The sequence below is a fragment of the Oryzias latipes genome, chromosome 3 (genome assembly GCF_002234675.1).
Source record: "Oryzias latipes chromosome 3, ASM223467v1".
NCBI lineage: Eukaryota > Metazoa > Chordata > Actinopteri > Beloniformes > Adrianichthyidae > Oryzias > Oryzias latipes.
Window position 1 is genome coordinate 32,746,031 of NC_019861.2, and position 19,196 is coordinate 32,765,226.

A 19,196-nucleotide genomic window follows, 5' to 3' on the forward strand; every position below is an offset into this window, starting at 1 on the left:
ACAGAATAATGTTTCATCATTCTTAAATGTGTCGTTGTCGTTACTGCTGTGAGTCTGCTCGCTCATGTTACAGTTATCGAGCGCTGCTGCAGGTGGAATCCAGCAGGAGGGGATGTTTCCGCCGTGTCCGTGACTCCACAGGACACTGTACGCGCCGTGGATTAGGGGCCCGTGCTTGTCTGTCATTAAACCTCGATAGAGGGCGCAGGAGGATCTTGGAGGGTGTCCATTGGCTGTCAGCTGCAGAGCTCACGAGTGACTCAGCTGAACTGAACTGTCTGTCAGACACTGGGGGGGGTCCGGCAGATCCCTGTCCAAACATCTGCTCCTATGGGGTTCTGTTGAGCTTGTCTGCAAACACAACTTTGAGATAAAGAAAAAGTAAAACTTCTTTTTTTTGTAATCAATAAATAGCAGGAATTAAAAACCCACTTCAATGAAAATTGAATCTTTGCTGTTTTTAACATGTTCTTGCAGTTTTTTCTGCCTATGGAGGACAAACTGTATATATTAAGACAATTTCACTTATTTCCATTTATGAGTTTTTCTTTATTCGAATCATTGTGAATCAGTAGCAGAAGAACTAAATTATGTTTAAAAAATAACTCATTTGTGACGTAGAAAATATGCTGGGCGGGCAACAAGCTCCCTGCTCTGCTCTATGCTGATGCATCCACCTGCAGACAACGTCTTTGTTTTCCTTGTCTGAGCTGGAATCTGAAACAAACGGATGAAATGATAATCGGAGTGGATTTTTAAAAAGAAGAACAAAACCTACACATTTATTATGTAAATAAGTTTTTTAAAATGCTTTTTTTCCCCCATCTATCCATATTTTATGTGCCTCTTATGTTGCTTTTTTTTGGGTTGACCAAGTTATTTTGCTGAAAATTTATTTTTTTAAATTAAAAAAAAAGCCTTGTAGAGCATACACTTTGGAAAATAAAAGATTCTGTAGTAGGAAATATCTATGTAACAATAATTAGTGTTCTGAAAAAAAAGTGACTTTTTTATGACATCAGGCATCCCTTTTTTGCATAATCAGTGAATACAAATACACATTTTAAACATCTTCAACGTTCCCTCAAACTCTAGTATTTCTAAAAGCATCTCAGTTACAGACAAAGATGCCAAAGGTGTTTTGTTCCACAACACCAGAGAGGTTTGGACCGCTTCTTCCTCTGGTTCTTATAATTTTATGGTCTAAATAATTAAAAAACATCTCTGACAGACAAAGGGACTTTCATGATTAACCTTAATTTAAACCCACACTAACAAAAACAACCACGTGACAAATGAGGGAATCGATCCTAGTGGAGTTGCCTGTGGATTCTGACCGAGGGGGGTGTCCGCTCCTCTCCTTGCTCATTATCGACAGGCAAATGATGTTCAATACCACAGTTCCACTCCCCACCAGGATGTGGAACAACGACCTGTAGCCAATTTTAGCTTAGGGTTGAACACTAAACACTTTTGCACAGGGCCTAATGTTGCCCCCTAGTGTTAAGAATATGTAAAATGCACTTTGTTTAATTTTATTTTCTGTCCAGCAGGATCCAGATTAAATCTACCAAAGTGTCTCTTCTTTTTCAGGGATCTTATTTTCCACGTTAGTGTTTGGCCCCGCCTGTGGCTTCATCTTGGGTTCAGTCTGCACCAAAGTCTACGTTGATGCCGTCTTCATCGACACTAGTGAGTTAACCGACGAACAAACCTGAAGCAGAAAGGTTTCCCCTGTTTAATAAAAATCCCTGTGAATATGTGTGTTATTATTATATATTTAAACTATGTTGGGTTTTATGTAAAATCCAAACAAAAAAAAGTTAAAAATATGAAGGGTTAAGGGCAGCACCTCACAGCGAGAAGACCCTGGTTCAAATCCCAGCTGGGACCCTCCTGTGTGGAGTTTGCATGTTCTCCCTGTGCCTGTGTGTGGGGTTTTTTCTGCTTCTACGGTTTCCTGTCACAGTCCAAAAATACACTTCCTAGGTTTACTGGTGTCTCTAAATTGCCCCTAGGTGTGTGTGTGGACCTGCAACTGCCTGAAAACCTGATCACAAAATACCCTGCCTTCACCAACCAGCAGCTAGGATAGGCTCCAGCAGCCCCATGACCCCAAAAGGGACAAGGGATTTTTTTTTGGGGGGGGGGGGGGGTTCTTTGCACTTTTCTGTCAAGGAGAAAAACCCCATTGTAGAAGTGACCTCCGACCTTTAGGTGTGTCATAATCTTACATTAAAAATTCAGTTGCTTTGCAAGACCTTTAGTTTTTAGGTATCCCTTGCAAGTGCCGGGTTGGACCTCCTTTTGCCTTCAGAACTGCTTGGTGGCATAAATTCAGTAAGGTCCTGGAAACATTCCTCAGAGAGTTTGGTCGTAATTGACATGACAGCATCACACAGATGCTGCCGATCTCCCGTTCCACCACATCCCAAAGGTACTGGGTTTAGATCTGGTGACTGTGGAGGCCCCTAGAGTCCGGCCATTGTCATGTTCTAGAAACCAGTCTGAGACAATTCCAGCTTTATGACATGGCGCCTTATCCTGCTGGAAGTAGCCATCAGAAGATGATACACTGTGGTCATAAAGGGATGGACACGGCCAGTAGCAATACCCGGGTAGGTTGTGGCGTTGTAACCTTGCTCAGTTGGTACTAAGGGACCCAAAGTGTGCCAAGAAAATATCTCCTACACCATGACACCACCACCACCAGTCTGAACCCTTGATACAAGGCAGGATGGATCAATGCTTTCATGTTGCTGATGCCAAATTCTGACTCTACCATCTGAAAGTTGCAGTAGAAATAGAGACAAATCAGACCAGACGTTTTTCCATCTTCTATTGTCCAGTTTTGGTGAACCTGTGTGAATTGTAGCCTCGGTTTCCTGCTCTTAGCTGACAGAAGTCACTCACAGCGTGGTCTTCTGCTGCTGTAGTCCATCTGCATCATGGTTGGACATGTTGTGCGTTCAGAGATGCTCCTCTGCAGACCTCGGTTGGAACCAGGGATTCTTTGAGTTCCTGTTGTCTTTCTATCAACTGGAACCAGTCTGGACATTCTCCTCTGACCTCTGGCATCAACAAGGCATTTCCTCCCACAGAACTGCTGCTCCCTGGATATTTTCTCTTTTTCAGAGCATTCTCTGTAGACCCTAGAGATGGTTGTGGGAGAAAATCCTAGTAGATCAGCAGTTTGTGAAACACTCAGACCGAGTTGCTACACGATTAGCCAGTTAGAAATTTACATTACTGACCAGTCGGACAGGTGTGCCTGTCATGTGGCCAGTGAGTGTCGATGTTTCTAGGATTTGTAGGTCATCTCGCTCCTCAATAACGGCGGAACTTTTCTACCTTTATCCAGGTACACTGGACATCACCCCAGACGACCCTCGCTGGATCGGGGCCTGGTGGGGCGGCTTCCTCCTGTGCAGTGCCTTACTCTTCCTGTCGGCCCTCTTCATGTTCGGCTTCCCCCAGGCTCTGGACGAGGAAATGGAGGCTGGAGGGGAGAGCGAGCAGGCCATGCTGCCCCCGTCTTTGAGCCAGGAGTACCGGGGCTCCAAGTCCAACGGCAGCTTTGACATGAACAGTGGGCTGTCGGTGTGGCAGCACCTCCGGGGTAAACGCTGCGACCAGACGCAAACTGAGGGTTTGGTTTCTCATTTTTAATACATTTTCCCCCGTGACTGTGCTCCTCAGTGATCCCGCGGGTGACCAGGCACCTTCTGTCCAACCCCGTGTTCAGCTGCATTGCGCTGGCAGCCTGTATGGAGATTGCAGTGGTCGCTGGCTTTGCCGCCTTCTTGGGGAAATACCTGGAGCAGCAGTTCAACCTGACCACCTCCTCAGCCAACCAGCTGCTAGGTATGCTGGCTCCAGTTGATTTTTAGCCAAAAATGTTAAAATATAGTTTATTTTTTACTTGTATTTAAAAAAAAAAAGAAAAACATCTCCTGTCAATCATCTTTTCACCTCAAGTGACAGAAAGACAAGCAAACATCACCCCCATAAGGATGGATAGGGGCTGTTTGCGGGTGACATGTCCTAAAACGGGGTGTTTATACGTTTATACTGATTCTCCTTTTTTTGACCCCCCCCCCCCCATCTCCATTGTACAGACTGTGTAGACTGTGGAGCCCATTAGTGCTGTTCACGTGATAAGTGGGTGCTCCTTGCATGTCAGAGATGAGGAAATAAGACAAACAGAGTTTAGTAGTTTAGTTTGTGTGGGCGTCTTATGAGCACTCATGTATCACGTGCACACCCCGTGTGTGCAGCGTTTGCATAGGACCAATAAGAAGCCGGTACTCAGGTCTCCCTAATGACTGGAGTGTGGCATAGGGACACCGTAAGACAGCATCAGCCCTGCATGAAACTTACATTACCCTTACAAATGACAACGGTACGTTCCGTCATTATGACATCCTTTGAGGTGGCTGTACGAGCCTCTCAATGACCCTCTAGCCCAGGGGTCGGTAACCTTTTTTACTCAAAGAGCCATTTGGGACCGCCCCTAATAAAAAAGAAAGCACTCGGAGCCACAACCCGTTTTGACATCATTATATATATTATGCATGTATATATTATTCAAAGGTGCTCATTACGTCGATCGCGATCAACCTTCGATGACATGAGTGTAGATCGCGGGCCAGAAAAGATTAAAAAAAAATTACTTATTTAAAATCCACCAGCCAATCAAAATCCTCACTGAGAAGTAAGGGACTTGATTGACATGTAGATTGGCCAATCGGACATCGTCTGAAGCATACGTCGCTGCAAATGCACATTATGTTCTTTAAAGGATGATACCGCGGCCGCGTGTGGGAGGAGCTACTGGTTCTGGTCTGATCGCTGCATGGAGCGATGTGTTTATCAATGCATGGTAGACACTGAGAATGTGGAGAGATCAGGTTTATTGTTTTGAAGAGTTCTACTTGGTAATCATGTTTCCATGTTTGAGATCATAAAATCATCCCAGAGAAAGTCTCTGCTTCAACTCCCGCAGTGAAAGCTGTCTCAATCTGACGCCCGTGTTTGCATCTCTCTGACAGTTTGAAGCCAAAGCCCCTCCTCCGCCTCTCTACCTGCTTTTCCTCTCTACCTGTTCACCTGTTCACATCCTCTGCAGCTGAGAGTTGGTTTCCCCCGCGCTCCTCAGTGTGTCCTACACAGAGAGCGCAAAATACGATAGTCGAGGCGCTCCAGCGCAGCACAAGGATGAAAGAGCCGGACGCAGGTTATAGCGGGTTAAGAAAATGAATGAAAGAAGGCGCTCCGCTGAAGAAATATTCAATAGTGTACACATTTTATTATTAGTCTGAACTTTCTTTTATTTAGAAAAATCTTTTATTTTATCAGTCCAGTACGGAAAAAAAACATCAACAAAAGCTGTGCTGGGCGGTTTTTGGCTGGGTCTGGCGGTTTTCAGATGACTTTTGGGCTGGAAAACTGTGACTCTATCTGGCAACACTGGCGCGAACTCTCAGTCTGTCATCAGCGAGTTGGTCTCTGCCCCGCGGTACGTCAAGTTCCCGGCAGAAGATCGGAGTGTTTATTGAAGCCGCCCCGCGTGTCTCCTCCTGCTATCAGCTCTGCAGGTCTCGCCCGATAAATACGAGCTCATTACGAAGCTGTTTTTTACGTGGCACTCGCTTCGTGCGGAGCCAGCAGCGCCTTGAAATGCCATGAAAAATGAAAAAACTAAAATAAAATTTAATTATTATAAAATACTCATTTTCCAAAGTCACAGGGAGCCACAACAGATGGATGAAAGAGCCACATGTGGCTCCGAAACCATGGGTTGCCGACCCCTGCTCTAGCCCATGCGCTATCTTAGGTGATCCCACCCTTACATTGACGTGTTATTCCTACCATGACAAATGATGACAAGGTGGAAAAATTCCATGTAATCCATGGACACCAGTGAAGATCACAAATCATTGAAGAAAAGAGGTTCAGCGCACTGTCTAGTGGGTCTACATGACCCAACTCCCAACATTAAGGTGCCTAGGATAGGACAAGAGTTAAACAGGCCTGGACAACGTAAAAATCCCCAACATGTGACCAATGCCTTAGTCACGTGCACCCATAGGGCGGCGAAGGAGCAGTGGTAAGGCGGTCGACCTCTAATCAGGAGATTGGTTTCCGCTTCGCCCACCCATGTGTCAAAGTGTCTTTGGGAAAGACACGGAACCCCGCGTTGCCTCTGGTGGTGATTGCGTGAGTGAATGGTGGTATGAGACTGAATGTGAAGCGCTTTCGGCCTTCTAGGAAGGTACAAAAGAGAATTTATCATATGGGGACTGACCCGTACGGGAGCTGCTCGCATTGGTGTGCGTCCTACGGGCCTGCAGGACGTCCACACAAACAAACTACACTCTGATTGTCCAATTTCTTGCACAAACTGGCTCTTTGCACAGTCGGCAGGGTTTGGAGGGATAAAAAAAAGGAAAAATCTACTAACATTTTTGTTCTACGGATTCCCAGAGCGGTCTACAACTTTGATATTTCGTGCCACCACCTATTTCCCGTTGTTCACCTGCAGACAGCCTGGATCCACCTGGAAGGGCAGTTGTGATCGAGGCACGAGGCTTTAACACGACACAACGTTTTGGAGATTTTATGCAAACACCACAGACAAATCACAGATGCATTTTTTACTAAAGCTTTACAGCTTTGATGATGTAGAAACTCTGATAGTTTTTTTTTATTTTGATTTGAAATGGTTTATTTCAAGGAATCAAAACAAGAATAATGCACAAAAGAATACAATCAGCAGTTATACATTCATACAAAGATGCATCAAACTTAGGATAATTAGAAATTAATTCAAAGATTGCTTGAAAGGGACTGGAAGGAAGTGAATATATATAATCCCACCCCTGTTCTACCGTAACCATTTTATAACATGATTTATTATTATCCGCTTCAAAACTGCTATCAGACAGAATTAAGAATCCTTTAGTATCAATAAATCAAATGAAAAAGATGAATTACGTAATAATTTTGTAAAAATAGACATAACTGTAGTTTAAAAATCAACATAGCAAATGCAGATCAGTTATCCAAAATATATTATTTTCATCGCAAAAATCATGACTATAATTAGAAATAACATTATATCAAAAAAATTGACATAACACTGTTTCATAAGTCTTCATAGCATATGCAGATCAAATATCAACAATATGTGCCTTAAATTATTATTTTTTTAATTATTTCTATTAGAACAGTCATGAATATAATTAGACATAGTAGAAAAACACAAAAAGTCAGGTTTATGAGGAAATCCCAGTAACCTGAATCCCAGAAACTACTTTATATCAGTATGACGACTGGATGAAACCTGGATAAATATTAAACAAATTAAAGCAGAAAGAAAAGGAGGAAAAGGAGAGAAAAACAAAGCGGGATAATTAAAAACACAGAGTTCCTTTTCAAAAATGACTAGTCATTTTTTTTGTCATTTTCAAATGTTCACAAAGTTGATCTGTTTTCTTAACTCCTTGATGAATTTATTTTCAGCTATGAAAAAAACACGTCACCTTTGTTTTTGCTTTGATGCATTCTTGAATCAAAAGGTATCAAGCGATTAAGTAGGTGCTTTTTTGTTTTACTGTTGTGATTTCCCTCCCCAGGCATGACTGCCATACCCTGTGCCTGTCTGGGCATCTTCCTCGGGGGGCTGCTGGTGAAGAAGCTGAACCTGTCAGCTCTGGGGGCCGTCCGCATGGCCATGCTGGTTAACCTGGTGTCCACCGCCTGCTACGTCTCCTTCCTCTTCCTGGGCTGCAACACGGGACCGGTTGCCGGGGTGACGGTGGCCTACGTCAATGAGTGAGAACCAGCACCTCCTTTATAACTCCTGGCCTGCTGTCGCTGCACGTTCTGCGTGGCTGCAGGGTCAAGGGCTAAACGGCGCCGCCTCACCTCTGTTGCAGGACGCTGCAGACGCAGCAGCCGCTCGAGTCGCCGTGCATCAGCAACTGCAACTGCTACACGGCATCGGTGAGCCCCGTCTGCGGGTCCAACGGAGTCACCTACCTGTCCGCCTGCTTCGCCGGCTGCACCAAAGCGGTGAGACAAACCGATCGAAGAGGCGGCGTGAGGGGTTTAGGCCTAAAGGTGACGGTTTGATGTCTCGCCTCTTCAGAACCTGACCAGCTGCACCTGCGTATCCAGCAGCAGCGAGGAGGCGGTGGCTCTGCCGGGAAAGTGTCCCAGCCCCGGCTGCCAGCGGGCCTTCCTCACCTTCCTGTGTGTGATCTGTGTGTGCAGCATGATCGGGGCCATGGCTCAGACCCCCTCTGTCATCATCCTCATCAGGTACGGCGCGAACCGTCCACAAGAGGGCGCCGTGTCCTGCCGCTGACCACATCAAGCTGCTGATTTATCACCTAAATGAGGAATATTAATGGGAAAAATCCGAGAAAAACTGAATAGTGGGTTCAGGGAAACTTACTGTTTTGGTTTCATTTGGGTTCTTGAATTTGCCAAATTTAATCAGCAACAAAATTATTTTTTGAGAAAACCATTTGTTATTTTAAACTGTAGTGAGTATTTGGATGTGGTTTTGAGGCATTTGATTGAACTTTTTAAATGATAAAATAAATTTATGTAGCTACCGTAATTTAGGCTTTAAAAAATATTTTAGCATTTTAAACTCATCAGTGATGGTCTTTTCCTTTCATGGGTCAGGACTGTGAGTCCGGAGCTGAAGTCTTACGCCCTCGGAGTTCTGTTCCTGCTTTTAAGGCTGATAGGTAAGAAATGTTTGACACTTTTGAACGCAACTGTCTGTTAAAAACCCAGAGGAAGAATAAACAACAACAAAAGAAGATACATCTGGTGGTTGTGAAATACTTCAGGAGAAAAAAAAACGATGTAAAGAAACTTTATTATATTATGAATCAAATCAGGTCAATCTGCTGGAACTGCAGTTTAGAGAGAAACTCCTGGAACCAGTACACTAGAAAAAATGTCATCACTTCCTCTGTTTGGTCCAGGAGAAAGTCCGTCTGCATCCGTTCAGAGTTGCGAACCAAGATCCTTTTTATCCATTTATTTTTAAGTAGATAAGAGTTTGACCCACTTCATGGTTTGGGGGGCTTTTACACGTTCCAGACTGTAGAGAAACCAACAGATCTGTGCACACGAGACGGAACGATTTAAAGGTTAATAACCAAACTGATTCTGCAGAAAAGTCATTTTACCAGAACAGGAACGTCAACAGATCATCACTTCTTGTTGTCTCTCCGTCGGTTGGCGTCATATCAGCGAGCAGATGCTCCTAGAACAAATGTTTGCTCGTCTTTCTTTTGTTGGTAACATCTACTAATGTCATTAGAAATCTTCACGAACCTTTCACAACGTCCATCTTAAAACTACATTATTCTTGTTCCTCACTGCAGGCCATTGGAGCGTCCCCTTCCCACCAAAGGAGGTTTCTCTGTGCAGCTTCTGCTCCCAAACCATGTAAAGCTTCAATCACAACTGCTCTTAACCCTTGTGTAGGGATAACACGTCAATGAAAGGGTGGGGTCGTATTGACCCCATAAGATAGCACAAGGGTTAAGGGTGGTATTTAAATGTCATGCACTAATGTGCCAAGCCCACACGGGCTTATATGACCCTGAAAGACAAAATACATAAAACATGTAGAAACATGCCCATCACAAAAAATCCAATAACCCCCTTAGTCAGAGTCTAACAGAGCACAAAGTGTCCATTCTTATTGTCCATGCCTTGAAATGGGCTGGCTGCAGGCGAAAAAATGGTCAAACAGGGCACACAGATGGTCCACACAAAATATCCAGGTTGTAGACCCTCTGTGAGCAGCCCGACTGTTAGACATTAACAAAGTCAACAGTTAGACTGTAGCTTGTGTGGACATCCTTTGGGCACTTACTTACTTACACCCCGTGCGTGAGGCGGTCAGTAAGGGGGCCAGTACTCGCACCTTACTATTGACTACTGGGCTGTGTACGACAGCATCCCCCGTACGTCATAAGTACGTGTAACCTTATCCTTACAAATACTTCACAATACATTAACCACACCCACGACCATTTTAATGATGGTGAAGACCTGTAATACACACATACACACCCTTTAAGACACAACCCCTCACAGGACCGCACAACTCCAAAAACCTGCAGTGCCCGCAGAACCAATGCTATAAGGCCGTGTCCCACAGCCACTACGTACAGTTTGCGTACTTTCTACCCATGAAATTTTCTGTTTTTCGGGATTCATGACGGAAGTCATAAGTGTTCCTTGCGTTCTTCATTCGTTGTTGTGTGCAGATGTAGGGTTTCAGCCGACGTTTCTTTACGTGAATTCAGTTTTGAGCTGTTCAAAATTTTGGTCAGTTGAGAATGACGCAGTTTATTTTACGTAGTTTATACGCAGTCATACCATGGTCCGGGTGAATACTCGATTCTGATTGGCTGCTGGGTATGCGTTAAAACCTGATAACCGCACGATGAAAAAAGAAGTTCCGGTCGGCTAGCTTAAATGATTTGTATCACTGCGCCGGCTTCTGTAAAACAACCTTTTGCTTCATCATCTGGGCAAAAACAAGCGGTAAGCGATTAACTTTCCCTCTGAATTGATGCTTTATTCAACCCATCGGGACGATCAGCATATATATATCGCCGAATCTTGACTGCAGCGGTGGTGCTGCGCGACGCGGACTATATGTTATATATATGTACTATATGTTACGTGATGCGGCGCATCGCTATCTTAAACGCTGTTTATGAGAAAGGTGATCCAAATCGGAAAAAAAACAAGAATTAAGGACTAAAACCTGGTTAATATGTATTGCTTTTGTAAGTGACCATGGTATAAGCGGGTTAATGGCCTTCGAAGTGTGCAGTTACTACTTTTTAACGCACGCCGTGGAAGCCTGAACCGTCCGACGCGAAGCGCAGCGTTAAAAAGTAGTAACTGCACACTTCGTCGGCCATTAACCCTTACTTATTACGTAAACCTTACGTAATTGCGAGATGCATACGCAAATTTGTGGCTTTCCACGACCGTTCCACGCATGTCTAACGGACTTTTCGCGCATGTATCACAGATGTGTAACTTTTTTATCACGGTGCACAGATCATGTGAAAATTACATAATTGATGATGGAATCACTAATAAATTGCATCTAAATCATGTAGTAATCACGCACGGTTCTTGTTCTACGATGGTTTACGTGTTCTTTGCGTGTTTTATTCATGTGGTTTTAATGTTGTTCATTCGTGATGCATCTGTGAACACTTCACCACAACTTTTCTCACTTTTTCTACCTATATAACTACATATGACCATCTGCGCAATATGCACATAATGTACGCAGTGGTATTGTGAGTAATGCTGCAAGTTTGCAGCTTCAAATCATTCAGTCTTTCTCTCTGCAGAAGCTGGAGTTAGTACAGTCAACAACAACACACTCTGGTAAAACACACTGGAAATGACTTTATTGCTAAATAAAAACACAACACAAATCCATAAATGGTAGGAAGGCTGAACCTGGAGTTGGTGTTTGACTCCGCCCCGCTCTTTCTGAGGCCTCCCTTCACTTGTATTTGGTCTCATTGTGCAGAAAGTGTCTGCTTTGCTTCTGGCTGTCGTTCCTTTACTGGACTCTGTGATACGAATGTCGAGACGATGTGTCACCTGCTGGGGACGGACCTCCTCAGACTGTCAGTCCGCATGCAGCTGAGCTCAAAGCGGTGCTCTTCTTGACTCTTGACCTGCTGTCTGTCTTCCTCCCCCCCCACCCCGCTGCTGCTGCAGGCTTCATCCCTCCCCCTCTGATCTTCGGGATGGGAATCGACTCCACCTGTCTGTTCTGGAGCTCCGTCTGCGGCGAGAAAGGAGCCTGCATGCTCTACGACAACGTGGCCTACAGGCATCTGTACGTCAGCATCGCCATCGTCCTCAAGTCGTCGGCCTTCGTCCTGTACGCCACCACGTGGCAGTGTCTGAGGAAGAACTACAGGAAGTACATCAAGAACAGCGAGGGCTACCTCACGCCCACCGAGCTGTTCGCCTCCAACGTGACTCTGGACAATTTGGGCAAAGAGATCAGTCAGAACCCGACCAGCAGAACAAAGTTCATCTACAACCTGGAGGACCACGAGACCTGTGACAACATGGAGTCGGTTTTATAGTCATTCACGATCTGATGTGAAGCGCTGCAAACCGTCAGAGCATCATCCTCAGCGAGGTCCGGATCTCCACCTCATCCCATCCTCCACATTTACGTCAGATCTTTGACGGCAGGCTTGACGTCGACAGCAATAAAGGAAGAGGCGGTCCTTCTCACAAACCAAAATAAAAGTCCCCCATCGTCGTAAGAGCCGAGCTTTATTAGACAGGTTACCTCCCTGTTGTGTTTCTCAGGTTTGATTACTAGAAGATTACTAAAAGAATGGAAGTAAAGTAATTCTAATACAAAATATAATATGGGTTTAAAAAAAACTGCACATTTTCATAACTTTAGAAATGGAATCAGAAAGCAGCAAAAAATTACCCGAAGTGATGCTGTTTTGTGATTCTATCAGTGAAGAATCAGTAGCGACGTTTAGATCAACACCTTTTAACAAGTGACCCAAATCAAAAGCAAAAGTGACTTTCCTTATGGAGGTCGTGTTTTGGTATTGGAGACCAACTCAACTTTCATGTTTTAGGCGGTTCAATGGTGCGTTGTCCGTTCATTTGAATCCCCTCCTGTGATTTTTGTTAAGAGCTATTATTCAAAAACATTGACTATATATGAGAACTGGACTGAGTTCCAAACAGGAAGTACCTGCTGGTTCCAAAAAGCCAAAATCCCATAGACTTCTACGTAGAAATAAACAGCTATTACTATTTTCTCTTGTAGTGCAAGTTATTCAAGTTGTAAACTGACCAATTAGATGCCTCAATAAAAGTAGGTGGAGCCTGCTGGGCCCCACGTTCAAAACGTTTTCGTGCAGCTCGCTTTCAAGTGTGGACTTCCAACAAGTTTAGGTAATTGGCAAAGGGGGTTGCCATATTAACAATCACTCAGACCAATTTGGACCAATCACTGCTTACTGATAACGTCCAGCTCCAAACATGGCGTCCGTATCGCAAAAAAAAAAAAAAGGCAACTGACTTAACTTCCTTTAATTGGTGCTGGAAGTAGACCATTTTAACCCTTGTGCTACCTTAGTTGACCCCACCCTTACATTGACGTGTTCTCCCTACCATGACAAAGGTGGATAAAGGTGGAAAGATTTCATGTAATCCATGGACACCAGTGAAGATCACAAATCATTGAAGAAAAAAGGTTCAGAGCACTGTCTAGTGGGTCTAGATGACCCAACTCTCAATGTTAAAGTGCCTAGGATAACACAAGGGTTACATGGTCACGGTCACTCCAGTTCTCACATACAGTCAATGTCTAAGAAGGAAGTGATGTAATATCTCTGAAGCGATGGATCTGCAGCACCGATGCATGCTGCATTGGAGAGTTTATATCAATGCGAAGGTTATCAAATCGCAGCAGACTCTCTCACACCCAAGAGACTTTTTCTTTTTTTTTACACATAAAATGTTTTTACATGTATTTTACATATTTGTTTATTGTTTTTTAAACCAGCCGTTGTCACAGCAGTTTCCGGACCTTTCTCTATGTTTGAGAGGTTTTGCACCAACAACCTATTTGTGCAATATATTTAAACGTATACCATCCTTTTGAGGGACAGAGGGGGTAGAAACAGGGAGTGTGCTGGGACGGGAGTTAGACCAGAATAGTGTAACTGCGCCTTTAAAAACCCAATGCTTTACACGCCTCTTAATGCACGACACACCGTGATGCTCGACTTCTGAAGTGTCTAAAGCCTGAAATGTGCCAGGAAGAAGCTTTAGTATCAATTTCATATTTTTGTTTACCATTTTTTTGTTTCTCTCCATCAAAATATTCCCAGAATTCCTTTGTGAGACAGAAAAGTCTCAAAGCACATTTTCATTACACAGGCCGGCCAGAAGAGGGCACCAGAGTCCAAATCAGAGGTCAGTCATAAGGAGGCCCTAGATTCCTGCTAACTTCAGCACGTTATCTATAAGAAAAGTTTTAATGTTCTTCTTTCTGAAGTTTGGATCTATCCGCTAAATGACTTGTCATAAGAAAAAAAACTAAAAAACACAACAAAAATTTGGACCAAATTTGTATCAAGACTGCGCTGTATTTCAGAGAACCAGGAGTGTAGACTCATCCATTCTCACAACGCATTTCTCCATCAGCTGATCCTGGAAGTGTGGGTCAGATTAGGACGGTCCCAGTACCACATCCAGCGTGTGTGCCGACTCCTCTGTACATAGTAGTGCCATACAAGTGCCAAAAATGACACCATAGAAATGATCTGTAGGAAATGCGTGTCATCATGCGTGCTGGAGTTCAGCGCCGCCCCTCCGGCTGCTTGTAGCCTCTCTGTGATGTCCTCAAACTTACTTCCACCATATCGTGCAGAGGTTTCTTGAAAAGACATTCCCTACTGAATATTGTATATTGATCTAGAAAGCAACGCTATTTAGAATGTGATAACTGTTCATATATAGGAATTAGCTTAATCTTTCTTTCGTGACTGAGAAAAGCTGGTAGCCGTTGGTTGCTTTGCTCCACATCAGAACAAAAGCGGCGCCAGCGAGGAGCCAACTTAACTGAGGGGTGACAGCACTTCCTCAACCTACGGCGGCAGGACTGTTTCTTTTTTGCCACTTTAATGTGCTTGAGATGCTTTGCCTTGTGATGAGAAAACACCCCAGAGTGTAAAAGATTTCTTTTTCTTTTTACATGTTTTTCTCATGGCTCTTCTCTGATGGCCTTGCTTTGTGGTTGACTTTTATAGCAGAACTCCAGTGAACGGATCGTCGGCGTATGAAGAGTTAACGTCCACAACACCACACTTGTGCAAAAAAGCCGTTTCCAGGAGACGTTTTCCCAATACTTTCTGTGTTTCCTGTAAGTGAAGCCATAATGTAAATGAAACAGGAAACTCTTTATATGCAGACGATCCTTCGGTTTGAGCCTTTACGTTGAATTTGTGGTTCCAAGTCACCAAGAACCCTCGCCTGCATTTATACCTGTGCTTCCTTCTTGCATGGTTCTGTAATATCACTGACAAACACTAGATGGCAGTAGAGATTTGCGGACAGAGCCTTTAAGAACATTGGCTAACTTTTTAAACTGGTGGAGGGCGATGAAGCTTAATAATCCAAAGCATTTAAACTGAAGGGGTTCTGCTCGTCCCTTCATGAAAAGGTAAAAAGCCTGATGGAGACGAAACACAAAAAGCTAGAAGCACGTAGCAGTCAGAGCAGAGACGGCTTAAAATGCACTGCAGGATCGACACAAAACCACAAATCCAACAACAGCATGTTGCCTTTTGTTAGAAGTGACGCTTTGTGCCGAGGCGATGGTCTGAGACGGTCTTAGGCTTGTTGCTGTGTTCCTTTAAAAAAACAGAAAGGGCATCTTCATAAGAAAATGTCATATTGTATTTTCAAAGCGTTTATTCAGAACCTCTGAGATGCCCTGTTGAGTTTTTGCTTTAATTTATATTTTTTCCTTGAATTTCTATTCAAAAGCTTTAAGTTATGTATATTTCTTGGTGAAGAATACATGATTGTATGCTTATTGTAAATACATTAAATATAATATTTTTATTTTTAATTTGACTTGGTTGTGCAGGCTTCCATAGAAACTCTAAAAAACAAAACCTGAACCTGAAAATCTGTCATCTACACTGTAAAAAAGAATGTTATTTTTACCCCAAAAAAAAAGCAGCTTAGAATAAATATGTCAAAAAATCTCAGTGACTTTAGCGTAAAAGTCCACTCTATCTTATAGTTTCAGAAGTCTCTCAGTCTGTGTTGGTCCAGCATTGGTAATCTATCCTTCACGTTTGACTGATAAGTCCTCTTTGTCACTAATCTATTAAATAAAAATGTGAAGAATTACAATCTTAGCATACGCTAAGTAAGCTAAAGACCCGCTCAGCCATGTTTTCATGGGATTGCTCAGAACGCGGTGCTCGCTCACCTCACAGCTTATGCAGCGGCGAAGCTAGAACATTTTATATGGGGCACAGGACGGAAGACGTTGGAAGGTTGGTCAAACACCAGATTGGAATCCCATTACAAATAACAGGATCAAAGATATGTTTCTCTCATTGTTTTATTGCTATGATTATATTTTTAATTCATTTAAAATTATTTTTTTTATATGCTTAAAGAAGCTTGTATTGATGAGCTTTGTCAATAAAGATACTAATATTTACTCAAGAATTCGGAGGGGGGGGTGTAAGTGTGGGCCCCCTGTATCTCCGCCCCTGAGCCAATGCTGTAACTGAACAGGAAATATGCAAAATACTGATATTTTGACTGGAAAAAGTATTAAAAACGATAGAATCGTACATATTACTTACATTTATGTCACATATTTCTTCACGTTTTGGCTTATCCCTTCAAGGGTCCCCACAGAAAAACACAGGCGGTTCGGCAGAAAGCTTTTCCCCGGATGCCCTTTCTGAGACAACACTCTATTTTATCCAGGCTGGGGACCGGCAAAGGAAAAAGACATTTTCTGTTGATGCAATTTCGCAAGGTCCAGTTTCCTGATGGTCAGTGAATGCATCATTGCTGGCCTCCTTTTGTTTTTTACGACTGACGCACAGCTCATCCACTCACTGACCCACATCCTCATCAAAAACACAACACGCTTGAACAAAATCAAGACAACAGATTTTAAAGGCAAAGAAAATAAAAGCCCCCCCTACCTTTGACATCCACGCACGCATGCAACGCACAAACAAAGAGAGACTTGTCACTAATGTAAAATAAAGCAATGGATAAAGATTAGTTTTCTCTAAAGCACACAATTTTTCCTTAAACCTTTTAACATATGATTTAACTTTTGTGAAACCAGTCTCTAGAGGTCATTTGAGGAACTGCAGCATTTGTTACTTCCTGGTTTGCTTCTCATCCCGGAACAAAGGGTGGAGCTTTGCTGGACTCCAGCATCTGTTGTGCTGATATTCAGGGGAACACGTGTGGGGTTTGGTTCTGTGACAACCTTCTTGGTGTTGGATAAGTACAGCCGCCTCTCTTTCAGCCCTTGAAATGTTGATGGATCGCAGTGGAAAATGGTTCAGGTACAAACCACAAAATACTTTCAACCCTTTACTGGAGATGTCGCAGATGACACCTAAATAGCACATAGACATACTGTGACTCTTCAACCGTTTGCGCCGTTAATCCGCTGATTCTGACGTGGAGAAAAGCAACTTTTCATATCGGCTTTGCCCCGTTATGCAACACATTACTAACGTTAGGTGATGCGTAGCGCCGTAAAGCCGCTTTTCTCTGCAACATTCACGTCGATTGTGTAAACGTTAAAGAGTGATGGTGGTGGAAAGAATGTCTATACCTCTTGTGTTATCTTAGATGACCCCACCCTTACATTGACGTGTTCTCCCTATCATGACAAAAGTGGAAAAAAGGTGGAAAGATTTCATGTAATCCATGGACACCAGTGAAGATCACATATCATTGAAGAAAAAAGGTTCAGACCACTGTCTATTGGGTCTAGATGACCCAACTCCCAATGTTAAAGTGCCTAAGATAGCACAAGGGTTACTAGAAAAAAAGCTCCGGTGTTAAAGGGTTAATCTTATTTCCAAACTTGCTCCGGTTTCAATGTTGAAGAAAGCTAAGAAAAACCCAGACCATCACTTATCCACCACCGTGCTTCACAATTGGCAGATTGTTTTTCCTTCATACGTTTTTTTCTTCTTTCTGCAGACTTATTGCTGATTTATAGGCTATCAATGTTCCAGCTTTGTTTTGATGCTTTAGGGAGCAAAATATCCAAACACTTCTGGAGAATTTATTTAAATTTATTTATAAATCTGTCGCCGAGCATTACAGAGGGTAGAATAATGGAATCAACAACATTTAATCTAAACACTTCTCTATGATCACTCGTTTCTTTTTGGAAGCTTGAATCTACCAGCTAAAGATTGGGTTGTACCATTATCCCTTGTGCTATCGTACGGGGTCAGGATGACCATTGACGTGTTCTCCCTACCATGACAAAGGTGGATAGGATTTCTTGTAATCCATGAATACCAGTGAAAATCACAAATCATTGAAGAAAAAAGGTTCAGCGCACTGTCTAGTGGGTCTAGATGACCCCATTCCCAATGTTAAAGTGCCTAGGAAAGCACAAGGGTTAAAAGAACTGGACTGAGTGACTCCTCCCCCCTGGCATTCCAAACAGAAAGTACTAGCTGGCTCCAAGAAGCCAAAATCCCATAGACCTCTATAGAGAAATAAACAGCTATTACTGAATCATTCTGTCAGAACACCATTCTGCTACCTCTTTTCAACCTGTTCTTGATCATTTTTAACCCTTGTGCTATCCTAGTCACTTTAACATTGGGAGTTGGGTCATCTAGACCCACTAGACAGTGCTCTGAACCTTTTTTCTTCAATGATTTGTGATCTTCACTGGTGTCCATGGATTACATGAAATCTTTCCACCTTTATCCACCTTTGTCATGGTAGGGAGAACACGTCAATTTAAGGGTGGGGGAAAGTAGATGGAGCTTGCAGGCCCCCAACATTCAAAACTTTTGATTGATTGATTTCAAGTGGTAGGTATGAGGGGAAATAGTTGCCATAGGAACGTCTCAGACTGACTCGGACCAATCACTGCTAACTGACGTCATCTGGCTCCAACCCGCCAGCATCCGTATTGCGAAAAAATGGCGGCTGAAATGACTTTGTTAGGTGGAAGTAAACTGTTTTCTGTGGGTGACGTCACACTCACTCAGTTCCCACATACAGTCAGTGGGTTCTACTGAAAGTGAAAACAGGACGGATGAGAAACAGATCAAAACCTGTTTGTGATCATTAAATATGATGGCATTTGCTTATCCTATAAACTTGCAGGTTCTTGTGCCATTAAGGAGCTTCTATTAAAGATGTCCGATGGACTAAAGCGTGTCGACTTTCAGCATCACCAGCAATAGGTTGTAAAACACTGCACCAGATGGTGACACGGAGAAGATTTACCATTTTTTTAAGCTTGTTCAGTTACGCTTTTTAGTGGGTCAGTGTTTTGACAGATAGAGGGGAGGGAAGATTTTCTCTTTCCATCGCTACAAGGG

The 19,196-nt window shown here is 43.2% G+C and overlaps 1 protein-coding gene across 1 annotated transcript in view; it reads left to right on the forward strand.

Moving 5' to 3' along the window:
- The window catches only part of LOC101173048 (solute carrier organic anion transporter family member 3A1), a 35,215-nt gene extending 22,087 nt beyond the window's left edge, over nucleotides 1-13,128 (forward strand). The window contains exons 3-10 of the mRNA XM_011494020.3: nucleotides 1,594-1,692; nucleotides 3,362-3,619; nucleotides 3,700-3,864; nucleotides 7,638-7,836; nucleotides 7,941-8,076; nucleotides 8,153-8,325; nucleotides 8,698-8,762; nucleotides 11,794-13,128. Coding sequence (XP_011492322.1) covers nucleotides 1,594-1,692; nucleotides 3,362-3,619; nucleotides 3,700-3,864; nucleotides 7,638-7,836; nucleotides 7,941-8,076; nucleotides 8,153-8,325; nucleotides 8,698-8,762; nucleotides 11,794-12,170 — 1,472 coding nt within the window. The 3' untranslated portion in view covers nucleotides 12,171-13,128. The remainder of the gene's footprint in view (nucleotides 1-1,593; nucleotides 1,693-3,361; nucleotides 3,620-3,699; nucleotides 3,865-7,637; nucleotides 7,837-7,940; nucleotides 8,077-8,152; nucleotides 8,326-8,697; nucleotides 8,763-11,793) is intronic.
- Nucleotides 13,129-19,196: the final 6,068 nt, after the last annotated feature.